Raw genomic sequence first — 18,965 nt, 5'->3', positions numbered from 1 at the left:
TTCAAGCCAGGACATTTACTTACCGGTCTTCTTTCCAAAGCCACATAAGTCAGAGGAGGAGTGTAGACTGCATGCCTTGGACATTAGGTCACTAGCCTTCTACATCGATGGAACCAAGCCATTCCGAAAATCTATGCAATCACAGTGGCTGACAGGATGAAAGGTCACCTTGTGTCCACCTAAAGAATTTCTTCTTGGATCACTGCCTGCATTTGCTGCTGCTACAATCAATCGAAGTTCTACCCCCAGCAATTGTCACCATCCACTCAACCAGAGTGCAGGCCTTTTCAGTGGCTTTTCTGGCCCAAGTGCCTATCCAGGACATCTGTAGGGCGGCCACCTGGTTGTCCGTCCATACATTTGTCCCACTGCACACTTACTCAGCAGGCCTGGGACGATGCTGGCTTCAGTAGGGCAGTACTGCAAGCCGCAAAACTCTGCACTCTGGGCCCACCTCCGTAGATACTGCTTCTACATACTGTAGAATGGAATCGACGTGAGCAAGCACTCGAAGAAGAGAGAGAAAGAAAAGCCTACTTTTCATAACCTTTGTTCTTCGAGATGTGTTGCTCATGTCCATTCCATTACCTGCCCTCCTACCCCTCTATCCAAGTTGCTGGCAAGAAGGAACTGAGAGGACATAGGGATAGTGGTACCTAATATACCGACGTGTGAGCGTAGCACTCTCGGGGGCACCACAGCCGACCCTACAGATACCGCTAAGGGAAAAGTCTCTGACGACTGTGCACATGGGCGCGTACACATCTAGAATGGAGCAACACATCTTGAAGAACAACAATTGCAAAAGGTATGTAACACGTTTGTGTGTGTTTACCATACTTGAAATGTTAATGATTCCCACTAGGTTTTGCTTTTTAAAATTTGACTGTGGTGAAAGAAGGAATGTTGATCACACCTCTTCAAACTATACAGCCTCTTCCCTATTTCCTGCTGTGTGGAGGACAGTAAAGCTGGGATTCTGTAGCAAACAGAAGTAACTCCATTTTGGTAATGCGTATTTAGGAATCACTCACTCATTTCATAAATTGCTTTGTGCTCACAGAACATAGGAGGAGTTGGAAGTAATGCTATAGCTAGGTGCTGGCAGGTACATAGAAGGGAATTGTGTAAACGGACAGATGCAGATTTGGGTGTTTGCAATTAAATGGTGTCCAAAGTTACTAGCAGAAGTCATCTCAGGATGAGAAGAGAAAAAAGCAGAGCAGAATGGAACTTCAGAGCATAGCCATTTACTCATGCAGATGCCTAGCAGTGTTGTCCATGCAGCCTGCCTTATACCATATTTATTATGAACCCAGAAAGGCCATAAAGTATTTTAAAAAGTAAGATTGTTTATCTTTTTAGGGAGTTCCAGCTGACTTTTGAAAAAGTCCTTGTTAATGCTATAGACTTTATAATCATAAAATCCATTTATAGCCTTCAGTTACTAAGCAACGAAGGACAAAGTACTGAACTTTTTCACTCATTACTAAATTCTATATGTTAGTGCTCTGGTTTTGTAAGGAAAACATCAGGAAGATAACGCCTAACATCAGATTTCTGATATTTTGTTCTGTTTGTCTAAAGTTAAACCAATCCAAAGGAAAGTGGTTTTTATGTGTTTTGAAGTGTTTCAAAAACAGTTTGACAACCCAAGTCTAGTAAATGGAGTAAAATATCAGAACCCCTGATGTCCAGACTAGTTGCTTTGTACTGATCCCAGCAAGCAGATGACTATGAAATAGTCTTCAATACCTGCATTTTATGGTGCAAAATATGGACCTACATCAACCTACCTTACACTTATATTTCATTGAATGATGTATGTAAACAATGGTTCTTGAAGTGTGATGTGAAGAAAACGTCTCATGTCTAGAGCTGCTCCGTCATCTCCCACTACCTCTTCCATGCTGCCCACTGCTTCCTATATTTCCCATCCCTCCTTGCATGTGGAAATCTAGCCCCAGTGTGAAAGTGTGGCCCTTCTATCATGTGCAGGAGGGTTTTATCTGAAGGCAGGGGGAATGTGGTTGTCTTCTGTACACATGAGAAAGTGAGCTACAGCATTCTGCATGTGCTGGAGTCTGGAGTATTATGATCTGGGGAAACCATGGACTGAATGACAATCTTTCTTTCTTTTTAATTGAAGGGCAAGATGTGCATGGAGCCCTGGAGAATGCTATGGTGGATACAAGTATGTTGGAAGAATTCCTTGGCAGTGACTTGGAATTTGGAGCCTTGTAAGTATTAGCAATGAGAACTGAACTTGTTCGCACATTTCTTGGGTTCTGTAATCGCAACATTGCTACCGTCTGAACACAGCAATCACACCTCAAGTCCCATTCAAATCTGTGTTCTACAGAAAGTAACTTGATCAAACAGAAGTCCTGATCCTTTCTTGAAGCTCTATGTCTTGAAAAAAGAGAGGGAGATGGCAATTGAAACATGATTTTCTTTTAAGGTACAGTAGAGTTAAAGGCGTGGATGATACTGAAGGATAGGCTCATTGATAACTTTCACATTAGTTATTGTGGTAAATTTAAACGTGTCAAACATATTGCTTTTTTATGGATAAGAACTGCTGCTTCCATCCTAATGTCCCTTTCATAACTAAGAAACAACTCATTGATCTCTTTAAAAAATAATTTATAAATTACGTTACACTATTCAACAGAGCATAATTGAGGACAGCTTACTATGGACCACAAATCCATCAGACCTTAAAACACAGATAATTCATCCTAACTGCCAGATGACTGTCATTAAATACAAAAGATTATTATTCAAAGCCTGAAACCTACCAACACCTGGTCAAAGAATGTTTGGGTGGGGAGGGTAAAACCTCATGCCATTTCTCATTCTGGACATACACATACACATACATACACATGCACTGCACAGATTTACAATGGGCTAAGTAGGCTATTACTAACCCATTTTCATTCATGAATTATGAATAAACTTTCTCAGTTTGCAGGCAGAGGAAAAAATAAGAATATAAGGAATGCTTTACTTGGATACTTGCGGTCTTAGTTTTTAGTATCACTAAGCATATAGAGAGAACCAGATTACAGATGATTAAACCTCCTTTAAAATGAGACTTCACTTCTCATGACCATATGGTATTGCCAGTTAACAGGTTAAGTAGGAAAAGCCTATTACTCCATATCTACTACCACCGTTATGAATCTACAGTAGATATAATATTATATACTTGTAGATAACTGCTCTATAATCATGTAACTCTTTTTATATATACATAAATAAAAATGTGTGTGTGTGGGGGGGGGGGGGGCAAAATATCAAATGTACTGTATTTTGGGGGCTTAACTGATTTTCAACTATAGTGAAGTGTAGTAACATTTTATTAATTATTAGGTTAACAGTTCAATAACTATTCTTGTCAAAATTCTGCAACTAAAATTACAATTCTCTGCATTGAAGTATTAAAAACAAAACCAAAAATAAAGTTTTACGGAGAAATCCATATAAATCCATATAAAGAGCCTGGGCATATTTAAAATACAGATAAAAGAAAATTATACACAATTCCATTAAAGAGAAAACTATATTAATACAACTTTTTCTCTGTTTTTTTGAAAGAAGATATTCATATTATTAAGAAGGAGCAAGGATGCAACGCTGATACAAAAGACATCAGGCATGGTGCAGTGAATATAAAAACTGGCCCAAATAAGTTTTTGCACTTACATTTTGAAATGATCTTTAGGAACAATGCATTACTATGTTGCAGGCACAAACAGAGCAGAATCTCAGTGAGTTGCTATTATATGTTTTTTAAAAATTGTGAGTGCCATGGAATACATCATCTACACTTCTCTCCTTTTGCACAGTGAAGCTGACACAATATGTGGTTTTCCCCACCTTTTTCCATAGTAAAGGCAAAAAGTGAGGGGCAAATGAAAAGTAAAACATTGAATTTTTGTTTCCCAAGTGGATACTCAATGGATGTACCAAGTTTGTGATTCAAGTTTATTTCAAACTTATAATTTTTTTTTTAAACACAAAACCATGGTATTTTTCCAACGTGAATCTACAGTGATTTCCTTCCCCTTTCAATGACTGTTTACTTTCCTTCCTCTAGTAGTGTATAAAATATGTTGTTGGACTTTCATTTGAAATATTTTAATCTAAAACAGAAATTAGGTGGGTACCTGAGGCAGTGTTTGAAACCAGGAAACGTACATACAGTATATAGAAGGGAAATTGCAGGCTTTTATAGATTTACAGTTCAAATTTTATGAGGCAAATCAGTTTCCTAACTCTAGTTTGTTAAAAGTTAGAAAACAATGTTTAAAATATTAAACACAGTTTTAAAAAGCTCTAGAAATATCTCCTTACTCTGAAGAAAACTTTAAATGTTATTCATACACTCACTTCTTAAAGGGCATTCACCAAGTCACATCTGGTCCAAAATGTAGGTTTTATAAATGTGACATTTTATAAAACCAAGAGCAACAGAACCTTGAAATGCACCACAACATGTCAATGAAATGGATTGCAAACAAAAGTGAAACTGACTTGTCTTTCACAGTGTGCAAACTAATATATACAAAATTAAACACTGTAAATAGTAGAATGTAAACTAGATCACTGAAACTCTATTTTAAGCACAAAAGTGTTTGCAATAGAGGTAAGGGCATTTTTGTGTTAATATTTTTAACTTAACAGCATCCCTTTAAATAATTGCTTTCTATTTAACCTTGTAGTAGGGCACTGGGTGTTGTACAAGCAGATAGTGCTCCTCCCCCCACCCCCCAAAAAATTCCTTTGCAATTAGCTTTCTTTTATTAACCTGTCTATTTATAAATCCTACCCATCAATTTCTCAGGCAGCATTTCAAAGTAGAGATTGAGTCTGAAATTTACAAAGGAGCCTACAGGAGTTATGCACCCAACTCTGACTGAATTTCCATTTCCTTTTGCATTTAAATAATTCCTACCTTTAACTGAGGGTCTCTTCCAGTTCTGGGTAAATGACAGTGTTATTGCATAGGCAATTCCTTGCCTTGGGCTCCTTTGAAAGTCCCAGCTGGAGTGTATGTGTGAGAGCTGCCTCTTGGCCAACATCAGGAATTGAATGGGGGTGGAGGAGGGGCTCTGCAGCTTGAAATGGAGAGTCAACCTCTTAAGCTGAGAGCTGTAACAGACCCCATGTTGACTGAGCACACTGGGGACAAACAATACACTGGCCAATGGGTTACACATGCAGCTCTTATCTTTACAGACCATTTTAATGTAGTGTGATGTCAGAGACTGGCTTGCATGGTTATGAGCCTAACAAAAACATCATTTGTAATGTATTTTAATTCGTTCAGATTTCTAAAATGCAACCATAGGCACCAAGACTGTTCTGGGCAGCTACCCCATCGGTTGAACAAAGTGGGAGTGGGGTTTAATACATGGTATGAATAGCTGATCTTAAATGATAAGGTTACGCTGGCTTTTGTGCTCTTGCCTCAGCAGGGCTGTGTGCATTTAAAAAAAAAATCTACCAATCCTCTGTATTCCTGAGCATTTTGGGAGTTAGCTATGAAAAATACAAATATTGACCCCCTGTTAAGGTCTTCCAAACTGAGCTGAAAAATTACACGGGGATGAAAATGAGTCCAAATAGACTGCCTGGGGGCGCTGAGCAAAGCACGCATCTTGCCTGGAAACCCTGCCCTGAACTCACTCTTTCCCAGTGAGTTTGCAGGGGCCCAGCTCTAGTTTCTATTTGAATCAGACAAATGCAAATTCAACCCCCTTCCATTGTGTCCCGTGCCCTCTCCTCTCCACTATTCCTACTTTGCATCTCTTAATTTCCACAGCGCTGAAGTTCTGGAGGCCAAAGCATAAGCCAGAACAAATTGTCTAAAGCTGATACCTTCTGCTGATGAAGATACTGGGCGTCTCCCATCCACAGCCTAGAGAGAAAGGGAATTTTAAATTTTTATAGGCAGGCCAAGCCTTTAAGGCTACCAGGTCCATATGTTATGAATTACTCATGTGGTCTGAGGTAGTTAAAGATTGGCTTATGGTTATTATGCATTTCTTTTCTTAGTGAAATAAAAGTATCCTTTTCATCTCTAGGCAAAGCCTGTTACCAGAATCACCGCCAGATTCAGGATCAGAACCATATTCTCCAGCACAACTGAAGGGTGGGTTGTGCGAGTTCTAATCTTACCGTACTTATTAGCATTCTTTCTATTCTCTTTATGATTGAAATGTTTCATTTGTTATTCCTTGCAGCTTTACATTATGATGCTTCAGGGCCAACTGGATTGCGGCCGTCACTTTCCTTCCCTTCTGCTGGGGCACCCGATACATTTCTTTGTAGATACCCTGACAGTTTCTCTGACGTGAGCACCAATGGACATTCTTGCGGTGTTCCCCAAGACTGCTGTCTCAAGACAGATAATGCCACGTCTCCCTGGAATACTTCTATATCCTCCAGCTGTCTGGGTTTAAATTATTCCTACCTTCAGCCAAGGGCCTCTCATAGTGCTGGGTAAGGTATAATTCTATTATGTAGGAAGGAAGGCAGATACAGAAGAGGGAAGGTGGCAGCTGCTCTTAAGAGCTATATGGTTTCAGTCTGGAAAGAACTACGTGTAGAAAAATACTGGTGGGTGCAAGTTTCTCCACATGGTGGCTCTGTTTAGACATTTTATGGGATCCTTATCGGCTATTGTTCTTTAAGCACCATATTTTAAAGATTAAAAGTCAGATTAAAACCAAAAGCAATTCAATTCAATAAAAAGTTACAAGGTTAGAGAGAGATTGTAAGCTAATGAGTAGCTGGGATGGCAGAAATATCTCTGGTATTTTACAACACCCATTTGAGGGATTTTATTTTCACGAGTTAACATTCTGACATGAGGCATGAGAAAAACCAGCTCCTCTTACTCATGTGATAAAACCGAATACTCATTATATACTTGATATAGTCTTCAGCCACCAAAATGTGTTGGGTGCTTAATAATAAAACAAATAAAGATTAAGGCAAAAGCTTTCCCTCAGTGCCTCATCAAAATACCTTGGCAGGCAAAGGGAAAGGGTAACCATCCCCCAGGTTGTGGACTGGAACCTATTTTGGCTTATAGCCCTTGCCCCTACACCTGTCTGGGTGGCAAATAAAAGGTCTCAAGGATCCGTATAGCGGCAGATCCTCCAGCCCTGTCTCTTCTCCCATGTGGAACTAGACTCCATGCTGCACAAGAGGTGCATCATATCCCCCTCCTCCTTATATAGCAGAAACACTGTAAATGGCCTTTTTCCTTCTCCACAGAGGAGGGAACAGAGTTTGCCCCTGTCTGACTAAACCCATTCAGGAATAAGGCAGGGATTTTAGTACAACTGGCCCAAAACAAATGCAATCTCTGTGGTGTGCTGTGTGTGTAAAACTTGCTTTAAAAAGGGTGAATTCCTTGGTCACATGGAATAAAAAGGACACTGGTATTTAAGACTGAAAAGCATAAGTCACTTAATTCAGTAAAAATAAAACAGAATCGGAACTCGAGTGAAAATTCTGTTAGAAATCAGGTACTTTGGTGTTATCTTATACATTTAGTTATTCTGTGGAGTACTAATGTACAATGTATTTTTTTTTAAGTATTTCCCTGGCATCAGGTAAAAAGAGAAGGCACTCACAATTGTCAGAAGATGCTACTGATTCTCCACCATGGACTAACAACTCTCAGCAGGGTAAGTGTTTCATATTGTTGACCACTAGGACATTTTGACAGTCATGCTAGTGCTGGCTCAGTATTAAACCTGACAGGACAGGCTCCTTCAAACAATTTTCTTCACTGTTTGTTCAAAAGTGAGGAACTATCTGTTTTTGCAGGTTACAGATGAAACTTTAAATGTTCACACTCACTGAGTGCACTCTTCAGCCAAAGGGTTCTGTCCTTCTTACCTGCGGGAGCCTGTGGAACATAAGGGATTCTGTACTCTGTTGACCTAGTCAACACAAGTTCACTAGGGCATGGAAACCATCTTGGGTCAGCTTAACAGGTGATTAATGTGGGGGGCAGAAGGAAGGAAGAGAATGCATTTCAGCGTCACTCGCCATCTGATTTGACAGCTCCCTTCTATAAAATGTACCTATATAAGGGTCTGATAAAAAGCTTTTTATTGTTTTTCCCCCAACATTAATGTAATTCAGGGTTTTATCATGATGAAAATGCTGAGTCTATAATAGTCCATATGTACCAAAAGACTCATTGGGCTTCTACAGGATTGGATCAACTTTGGCATATGAGATTGTATGTAACTGAATAGTTAGTTCGCAATGAACAATTTGTCTGATGAATTTAAGCCTTTCAGTGAGAAGCTTGTATTTAGCTGTGACACTCTTTGTACATTTCTCAGACCTGAAGAAGAGCTCTGTGTAGCTTGAAAGCTTGTCTGTCTCACCAGCAGAAGTTAGTCCAATAAAAGATTATTTCCTCACCCACCTTGTCTCTCTAATATCCTGGGACTGACATAGCTACAACAACACTGCATAGTCGGAAGCCTGTCACTCTTTCAGACTTATAAGTTGTTTGAAATTATTAGATCAATTTTTGTGGTGGTTTCTTTTATCAACTAGTATATGGATTGACCACAAACCTTTCTTTAAGTATCTGTTGTTTGAGCTGTGTTGGTAAATTGTGATTGGTCAGATGAGTCACATGGTATTGCTACTATTCCTGATGGAATGGATAAACGAGCAGTTGTAGATGCTTGCTTATGTGAATTTAAAATGTTAGGTTTTAATAATGGCGATACAGCTTTGAAATTTGCTCTGTGCAAACATTTATGTCAATAAAACCCAGTGGCTCAATTTTAGTGGACTGTGAACACACAAGGGGCTCAAACATGGCAGAAGGAAATTAGTTTAAAAATTGAAATGAGTAACCAGAGAACACTGTTTGTAGTATTCACCCAGCTGTCTGTCAGAAACGCAGTTATTGCAGCAAGGGGCTCTGGGCTGCAATTATTTCAACAGTGCTGTGCTCTTTCTGTCACACCATGCTGCCTCAGGCCACATAAGGATTCTTAGATTGCTTGCTCACTGTAGTGTATGCTATATTCTGGACTCCACTCCATTTATTTGTCTCCCACATGAAGTGCTCCTCAGCCGTCATGACATGTGGAGTATCTCAAGCATCAGCATTGACGCTGGCTGCTTCAAGCTGATGTAATGGGCAGTCTGGGATGTTTCTCATGATAAAGCATTAAACAGTGATTGGCCAGCCAGTTTGAATGGCTTAATGTTGCTTCTTTCTTTCTTTTTTTTTTTTGCTATGGAACTAAATACTTGTTAGTTTGGACTGGTGGATTTTTTTATTTTAAGCTTATCGCAAGGGGGGTATTTGATAATTCTGGCATTTCTTCTTTCTTTGCTAGATCTTGTCACAAAATGATTATTTCAAAAATTAAAATGCTTAGCTGACAAATGATTTTTTTGCCATGTAAAAGTTGCCTTTTTCGGGGTGGGGGAGAGTAGAAGAATTAAAAGCAGTGCTACCTGAGTGATATCTTAGAGCATGAAAGGTAAAAAAACAAATGCTCTGTGATAATAAAATAAGGCAGGAAAATATTTTTGGAATAGCTACAAAGGAAAACAATGTTTTTTTTATTTGCTGGTCTTCTGCAGTGTTACAGGCTAGCCCTGGCATGTAGCAAATGAACTGTGGCATTTGTCTCTTCACAGTGACAGTAAAGGACTGTGGCACTGAAGTGCAAGACTATGACAGCGATGGACAGAATGTAGCGGCTGTGGACAAATGTTATCAGGCTCTAACATGGCAGCCGTATCAAACTTCTCACTGGAGCAGCTTATTTAACTATAGTTACGAAACACTGTAAGCACAGATGTTTACACTTGGATTTATTTTCGTTTGTTTGCACTGAGCTGCTGAAATAAATGGTACATGTAGTTTTCAGAATGAAATGAGGTGGGGAGGGAAAGTGACAGTCAGAAGTGAGGATGAATCTGATCACCAGCTTTTAGGGAATCACTGAATGTTCATGCCAAGCATTCTGATATATTTTTTTCAACACAGCAGATGGACTCTAAATCAGGTGGCTTCAGGCATGAGAACACTTCCAAGCTAACTTAAATCTATTTGATTTTTTTTTCTCCTTTTGGCAAAACAGATTGGAGCAAATAACTATTGCACATACTGCACATCACCTTCCCATGGCCTAAAGTCCTCTTAACGTAGTTACCTTTGTTACTTTGTTATTGCTGCATGGGCTCTTGTAACCTATGCGACAAGGTTTTAATATTGTGCACCTGTTTTAGAGTTTGCCTGTACAGACACAGAATTTTGCAGCAGCAACAAAAGGGGAAAAAAACCTCCCCAATATCAACATACCCCCTTCGGAAAGGTCACTGCAAGTTCAGCCCTCCCTCCGTCCCCCAATTTTCTATGTTCTCGTATTCAGAGAACATTTTTTTTTAGCAGAGATCCTTCCATGTCAGCTTGTTTATCTCCCAGGGTTGCAGCAATTAGTCACTGTGCACAGTAGAGAAGCCTTTTAAGTGCTAGGGTTAGCTTGTATTTTCCTCCAGCTCCACCCTCCAAAAATAAAAAAAACACTTGCCAAAAAGAACACTTTCCAAAAAAGGTTAATTTGGGTGCATCATGTTCAGCCCTGAACACTAGTGTCTCCCATTTATGCACAGACAGCACTATGTAGCTGCAATATGAGGTGTGGGGTTTTTTTTTTTTTAACACAACCCCATGCTGAAGGGATTCAGAGTAGCCGCCGTGTTAGGCTGTATTCGCAAAAAGAAAAGGAGTACTTGTGTACTTAGTCTCTAAGGTGCCACAAGTACTCCTTTTTACTCTGAAGAGACTGTCTTACGGGTGAGCCAATAGTTCAATGTCTCTGCCTTTCAAACCTTGGTGCCTTTGCTGGGAAAGCCTACAAGCCTCCCAGTCAGCTTGGAGAGGTGATTGTGGCCTGGATACCTCTCCACGAGGAAGTGGCCTGCCACAGCCAATATATTGCACATCCACTTTTAGTCAATGGCTACATTTGAGCTGTGAATTAGAGGTGATAGGCTCTGAATCCAGTCTTATCAGCTATTTAATTCCCCAGATGTTGAACACTTAAAACGGATGTACTTTTTTGGCGCATTATATCAAGGAACAGATACTATGATGACTACCATAAAAGTACCTAAATAGATGAATTATGACCATTATTTGGTCACTTAGGGGATTAGCATCTTTTTTTTTTTTTTTTTGAGTATAGGTCCGTGTTAGTAGTCTTTCTCCCAAGATACATTGTAGTTATGATCTGTGTACAGAATTTCTCTGCTTCCTGATATTATATCCTGTTTGTGTCAAAAGAACATTCGTATTATCACTGCTAAGTCTAGATAGATTGTCATTGAGCCTAAAAAACCTTACTGTTTCCTCTTTTTTTAGAATTTTGTTTCTAAGAAAAAATTAGCATTTTCTTTTTAATCTTTTGGTATTTTCACCGTCACAGTTTACAGCAGGTGGGATTCCATTCTGAAACATGTCTCGAGCCAATTTGTTCTTGTTATAAAAGCTAAGATGAGATGGAGCTAAAATTCTAGATCTGAAAATTCCCTTGTTCTGGGAAAATTTAAATCTGAGCTGTGTGGCTCTGGCCTGTTTCTATTAAAAAAAAAAATTCTCAAATTTCAGCTAACTCTTAAGTCATGGGTTAAGATTTTCAAAGGTAACTGCTGATTATTGTGGGCCTCAGTTTTGGGATATCCCATCTGAAACCCCTGAAAGTGGCCTGAGTTTTCAGAGGGTGGATACTCCGCACTTTCAGAAAAGATGGCCCCTTTATGGTGTCTCAATTTGGACACCCAAAATTACTAGTTATTTCTGAAAATTCTGGCTATTGAGTGTGAGTTTTTCAGCCTTCAGCAGTCAGAATGTAAATGCTAATTAAAATTAAGTCAGGTGGTGATCCTGCAAACACTTAAGAATGGGCTTAATGTTATACACATTAGTAGTCCCATTAAGTTCAATGGAGCTATTCATGTGTGAAAATTTAAGCACATGCACACATTTTCCCAGGATTCTGGCCAGTATATATTTATGAGAAATCAGTAATCCTAACTGCAGGAACACAGTTCATGTAATCTTAAACTCACAGAATCTGTGAAATGAATAAACTTCCTGGAGACTTCAAATCAAGAAAACGAGAATAAATCTGTTTATTTTTAATTCCTAGCTACAAGTGCAAAAATTAGAAGGAGGAAAAAGTAATTCAGTGTTTATTTAGGGCAGCCAGTCTCAAACTATGGGTTGGGACCCCAAAGTGGGTCCCAATCCTGTTTTAATGGGGTCACCAGGGCTCGTGTTTGACTTGCTGGGGCCCGGGGCCAAAGTCGAAGTGTGAATCCCACCACCCCGGGCTGAAGCCCAAGGGCTTCATGCCTGGGCAGCGGGATCAGGCTTCAGTCCTGGGTGGCAGGGCTTAGGTTACAGGCTACCTGCCTGGGGCTTGAAGCCCTTGGGCTTCGGCTTTGGCCCCCCCCCCACCCAGGGTGGTGGGAGTCGAGCTCTGGCTTTGCCCCCATCTCGCCTGAGTGGGCGGGGCTTGGGCGGGCTCAAGCTTCAGTCCCCCTCATGGGGTCGTGTAGTAGTTTTTGTTGTCAGAAAGGGGCTGTGATGCCATGAAGTTTGAGAACCCCTGATATAGGGGAAACAGAATTACATATTTATATAAAAAAACACCCTAATCTGTTTATTTTCAAGTGCAAAAATGTTTACAACTCCCTTTAAACATTTAAATCCATCAGTTAACAAACTCGCCTCCACTTGCACTCTATCTATTTAATTTGCTGCTGCTGCTAAAGGATTTATTTACAGCTACATTTTAAAGAGATGTGTAAGGCATTGTTAGTCAGTGCACTAGAAATGGCCTCATATCACAGCTGACTGCTTTCATAACACACATACAGGGCATGATCTTCAATGTTTTATGTGCATGATTATCCTTTTTCACATGAGCAACTTTACTGACATCAGTTGGACCACTTGTGCATAAACCTTCGTATGTCCTGGGCCTGAAGGTTCTGATCTTGCAGCCCCTCTGACCATGGAACTGATACTGACTTCATTGGCAGCTCCATGTGTGGAGGGCTTGAAGGACTGGGGCTCTCAGTCTGTGATTTAACTCTGTGGATTAGATTACACCTCCCCTTAGATGAGTGGGAAGAAAGGTATGAGAGAACGTTTCTCTTCCCCTCCCATACACCTTGGGCCGCTGCATGGAGTCCACACAGAGTCCCTCCCAGTGCTATGAAAGAAATACTGTTGGATTTGCTAGCAACCCAGGCAGAGGTGTGCTGATGTGGAGTGTATTCCAGGAAAGTTGCATTGGAGGAGCACTGTCAACATTACAGAGGCATAGACAGGTGAAGCATGCCGTCTCCTCATGCTAGCATTCCAGCCGTCTGCCTCCTCCCCAACCGCACCACGGCTCAGACTCATAAGAAACATCACTGAGCCCTAGTTAGGCAAAGGAACAGGCTCAGCACCTTCAAATCCCAATAAAACTCCTTGCAAAATCAGGCCTAGATACTCCATGTGTGTCTTAACTGCTTTATGAAGATGTGCCTGGGTACAGTAGGTAAGAATCCAACCATGACAGTACTCTTCAGAATAACCTTCAACCCAAATCATTCCTCTTGGGGAAGGAAAAGCTGTACTTCTATTTCTTGACCTGTGTGTCTGCATTGAAGCAAATGTTCAGAAATTGCTTTAAATCGTCATCTTATAAATTGGCATTGCCCTTACCTAGAAGAAATTTCAAAATTTATATAGATGCTTAAGGAGTTTCTTCAGCGATGATGCTTTTAAAACCTGCTATACTCATTATGACTTATGTTAAAAAATAAGGGAGTTCAGAAGCAGTCTGGTAGTTTATGAAGCCTTTTTAGCTTTGCTCTCTATGCCAGAAAATCCATGATTAAAATTTGTTCAGAAGATGATAAAATCTTTATAAATCTTTTGTAAAATCTTTATATTAAATCCTTCCAACCTATAATGACCAAATAAATGGATTAGTCTTGAAAAGTTGTCATTAATGGTTGTGCTAATGAGGGGTTCCATAGTGGAACTTGATCATTATCGTCAAATCCCTCATTAATGAGGAAAGTCATTCTTCGTATCTGGAAGATTTGCCGTGTAGTCCTGTTACTTCAAGATTATCAGTCACTTATGCCAGCAGACTGCAACCATTGTCTGGGTGGCTAATTTGCTGGATCTTTCTGGAAGATCTTTTGACCCCTTTGCCTGATGTGCTCTGAATCAGGGAATATAAAGACAGAGAACTTTTCTCTCTAGCTGATAAATTATCCCTTCCAATAAGTAGAATAGGGTTCCATTACTTTGTGGATGAGGAACAGCACTATAAAACAGTGCTTTATAGAGATCTTTCCAGAGTGCATGTGTCAACAGTTGTATGTTTGGCCTGAGTAAAACCCTACTCCACTTCAAAAGCTACTGTGAAAGTGTTTGGTTGCATGAATTCCGGAACAAAGCAAGATGTCTACTTGGCTGATTGGCACGTCAATAAACACAATGCATTTTCAGCTCAGTTACTTATAGTGGTGCATTTTGAGCTCTGGGAATAAACTGATATGGTTTGGAGGTGTGCTTTTCTATATGATTTGTAAGCGAGAATTGTGTAAACTTCCCCCACTCTTAACCTTCCTATATGTAAGGTGCCAGAGTAGAATTACAAGTCAATTTAAAAAGAATTTCTAGTCCTACCCTTATGAAGATAAAAGAACAACACGTGCATAGGTGCCGACTTCTTCTGGCTCCGGTGGGTGCTTGGCTCGCCTCTGCTCCCACCCCTGCCCCACCTCCAACCCCTTCCCCAAAGTCCCTGCCCCAACTCTACCCCCTCCCTGCCCCTATTCAATTCGTTCCCCAAATCCCCGCCCCAGCCCCACCTCTTCGGCGCTTCCTTCCCTGAGCGCACCATGTTCCCGCTCCTCCCCCCTCCCTCCCAGAGCTTGCTACAACTGTTTGGCGGTGGAAAGCACTGGAGGGAGGGAGGGAGGAGCGGAGACGCTGTGCACTGGGAGGAGGCGGTAGAGGAGGAGGTGAGGCGGCGGGGTGGGGCAGGGAGCTTGACTGCTAGTGGGTGCAGAGCACCCACTAATTTTTCCCCGTGGGTGCTCGAGTCCCAGAGCACCCACAGAGTCGGCAGGTACACATGTAGATCTGTTGCTTGAGATTATACATAATCCCACTTTCATTTAATCCATGTTACACTGTTGCAAAAAAATCAACATCATTCTAGGATGTATTAGCAGGAGTGTTTTGAGCAAGACACGAGAAGTAATTCTGCCACTCTACTCCGTGCTGATTAGGCCTCAGCTGGAGTATTGTGTCCAGTTCTGGGCACCACATTTCAGGAGAGATGTGGACAAACTGGAGAAAGTCCAGAGAAGAGCAACAAAAATGATTCAAGGTCTAGAAAACATGACCTATGAGGGAACACTGAAAAAACTGGGTTTGTTTAGTTTGGAAAAGAGAAGACTGAGAGGGGACATAACAGTTTTCAAGTACATAAAAGGTTGTTACAAGGAGGAGGGAGAAAAATTGTTGTTCTTAACCTCTGAGAATAGGACAAGAAGCAATGAGCTTAAATTTCAGCAAGGGAGGTTTAGGTGTCAGACATTAGGAAAAACTTTTGTCAGAGTGGTTAAGCACTGGAATAAATCGCCTAAGGAGGTTGTGGAATCTCCATCATTCAAGATTTTTAAGAGCAGGTTAGACAAACACCTGTCAGGAATGGTCTAGATAATACTTCGTCCTGCTATGAGTGCAGGGGACTGGACTAGATGACCTCTCAAGGTCCCTTCCAGTCCTAGGATTTCATTATTTATTTAACTCCACCCAAAGGAACATGAGCAGGGTTTGTCACTGAAATGTATGCTTGCTTACTGCAGCTGTTCTTTATTCCTATTTTTGTAGCCCTGATGTAGGATACCACATTGTCACAGACAAAGGATTTAATTTTTCAACAGCAGATGATGCTTTTGTATGCCAGAAGAAGAACCATTTCCAGATCACAATCCACATCAGTGTTGTTGGGAATCCAAAATATGTCAAAACCCAGCAGGGGTTGAAACCTATCGAAAAGTTTTACTTGAAAACTTTTGGAATTAAGGTAAGTCTCCCTGTGCTTTTAATTTCTCTTCATTATAAGTATGTGATTATCAATAGAGCAGGAGGAATAGTGCAAAAAGCATTTGCAATAATTTATTTGAATAAAAAACGGAATTCATTTAATTACTGTTGACTCTTTCTGTTAGTTTTTTGGTGTCTGATAGAATGGGCAACATTTTGTTCATCAGGATGTGTTCAGATAGTGAGATTGCGCACACTTCTGCAGATGTGTGCTGAAGGGTGTAATGTTTGTACAGCTATCATAACACTGATTTCCCTCCTGTTAGTTTGTCATCCAATCAGGGAATGCAGATGGTACCATGTGACTTAGGTGGTCAATCACATACCATGAATAAGGACTAATTGAAAAAAGTAGTTCACAAAAATGGTAAAAATCGAATTCTATTCCCAGACAATCCACAAACAGAAAAAGGGCTAAATTGGTCATTATGAACAATTCTGCCAGATCGATTTATCAGGCTTACTGTATACATAAACAGTCAGGGGTGGGAAGACGGTACATGATTTGGGTGGGGAATGATAGTTTAGAGTGGAATTTCTGTACAACAAAAGTGGAGGTCATCTTTGGATGATGGCAGAGGCCTGAATCTATGAAATTTAATCAAGCTCTCTCCAGCCAGTCAAGTGGAACCCAAAATTTCATTTCTCATCCTCAATTCCTTTTGTGTATAGCAATGCTCTTGTATTCAAATTCCCTTCTGTCTGAAAGATTTGCCCTAGGTTTTATTTACCAGAAGAGGGTAGTGGTTTTAAATATTTGTATAGGTATTTTTAAAGGATACTGTAGTTAATAACTTTGCTTTGCTTCATGCTTCTTAGAACTCTAATACATAGTTAACTGGTGGAACTCACTGTCATATGGTATTATTGAAAAAAGAGCTTGACAGGATTGGGAAAAGGTTTAGACATGTCTAAAAGAATTTCTGGAATTTCCTGGTTTGTATAAATATTCATAAAAGATATCCACACTCATGCTTCAGGACATAAACCAACTGTTAACAACTTGGGATCAGGAAGAAACTTTCCCCTTGACATATTATTGCATAACTGTCCATGAAGGAGGCTTTGAAATCTCCGTTACTTACTGGCTACGGTGGGATCCATGAGTCTGGACTAGTGAAACACTGCTCTGAACAGGTGGCGATTCCTATGTCGCTATATATGTGGTTCCACAACAATTGAGAGAGCTTGGTTTTCTAATTAATTTGTATATTGACTCTTGGTCTATTCTCATTACAACCTCTTACATTTATTTGTGAGAAAAATAACCTTTTAAAAGTGTAACCTGTCACGTTTTCAAATTTGTACTTGAAAAGGTTATTTCCTTTTAATTATAGGCGGACGCCCCAAATCAGATAATCACCATTGAACAGTCTCAGTCGGACCGAAGCAAAAAATCTTTCAATCCTGTTAAGTAAGAATTTTTTTCTCCCTCCCAATTCTCCTCACCAGAAATTGTTGTTCCATGGCAAATAGATAGTAATTCTAGGCCTGGCCCTACAGTCTTTATTCAAGCAAAACTCTAATTGACTTTACTGAGTCACAAAGTGAGGAGTGCATGTCAGCCCTGGGGCTGGGGGAGAGGCTCCAGCTGTGAGCTCTGCCAGCCAGAGCCCCAGACAAAATGTGAAATAATAGCAGCGGTGAAACTGACGAGTGTCGATTTCATTGCTGATAGGCTTCCTCCTGTGAAATTGAGTCCTGGACCGAGCTCACAGCTCAACCCTGGTGACTGGGAGGGCTCCAGATATGAGCCCAGCATAGCTGTCAGTTCCCCACAATGCCCCACTACAATTTGTGTAAGTGCTCCTGGTGAAGACACGCACCACCAGCAGAAGGAGGGCAGTGTGGACACCAACAGCTGATTTCATTACTGCTGTGGCTGACCTAACTTAAGTCGACCTAATATTGTAGTGTAGACAAGCCTTAAGGCAAACTTACTGAAAGCCTTTTGTACTTCCTCATACTTCCTTTTCCTCTCCCTGCTGATAGTCAGGCTATTTGTGTCAATATCAGACATCTCCTTTCTAAACCTGCTTCCCCTGATTTATTGCCTGATATCCTCATCCAGTGTTGCAACATCATAGCCATTCTCCTGAACTGTTAATGTCTCAGTTGGTTTATGTAAAAAGGCCCTTGTCTCTCTGAAACTCAAGAAATGCTTTTTTTGGGGGGTGGGAGGGCACTTTATTTTTGGTAAAACATGTTTGCTAGAGGATTCTTTTAATTTTGATGATATATATGTCTTTATTGTAGCAGGTGCCCAATGGTTGTGTAGAAATGCACATTCCCCCTCACACCAGCAACCAATCCAACAAAAAGCAAAGAGACCTGAGACTTTTAATTTATATGCAGAGCTCCTGAACACTTGGGACTTATACCAGAACAACAGTGTTTAGGGGAGTCCCTGACAGCATGGACCCCCACAGCACTAGAGAGCCAGAAGCAGAAGAGGGGGCACTGGAGTTGATTTGGAGATGTGGGGCACAGATGGCCCGGAAATCTCCAGCGACCTACAAGATCTGTGTGTTCCAGGCACTCAGAACTGCCTGTTCCATCTGAAGTTTAGGGGGATGGTTAAGAAAAATGGCAAGGGGAAGTGTGCATGTCAAAGCCTACTCCTAATGCTGGAGAAGTTCTGCAAGGATTTCCTCTCCTCCGGCTCCCTCCTGTGTGCACCGTTATATTTTATAATGAAAGGCAGGAAGAGCTGGTCCCATAGTATTAATCCAATAACGTATAGGTCTAGTGGATACAGAGTCTG

The 18,965-nt window shown here is 40.6% G+C and overlaps 1 protein-coding gene across 1 annotated transcript in view; it reads left to right on the top strand.

Moving 5' to 3' along the window:
- Positions 1-749: 749 nt before the first annotated feature.
- MYRFL (myelin regulatory factor like) overlaps positions 750-18,965 on the top strand; it is a 61,285-nt gene continuing 43,069 nt past the window's right edge. Inside the window, exons 1-9 of the mRNA XM_074956660.1 lie at positions 750-808; positions 1,366-1,466; positions 2,150-2,240; positions 6,096-6,163; positions 6,255-6,513; positions 7,618-7,709; positions 9,706-9,856; positions 15,986-16,181; positions 17,539-17,615. Of these exons, the coding sequence (XP_074812761.1) occupies positions 750-808; positions 1,366-1,466; positions 2,150-2,240; positions 6,096-6,163; positions 6,255-6,513; positions 7,618-7,709; positions 9,706-9,856; positions 15,986-16,181; positions 17,539-17,615 (1,094 nt within the window). The remainder of the gene's footprint in view (positions 809-1,365; positions 1,467-2,149; positions 2,241-6,095; positions 6,164-6,254; positions 6,514-7,617; positions 7,710-9,705; positions 9,857-15,985; positions 16,182-17,538; positions 17,616-18,965) is intronic.

The sequence above is a fragment of the Natator depressus genome, chromosome 1 (genome assembly GCF_965152275.1).
Source record: "Natator depressus isolate rNatDep1 chromosome 1, rNatDep2.hap1, whole genome shotgun sequence".
Lineage (NCBI taxonomy): Eukaryota > Metazoa > Chordata > Testudines > Cheloniidae > Natator > Natator depressus.
This window is presented reverse-complemented; position numbering and strand designations above follow the sequence as displayed.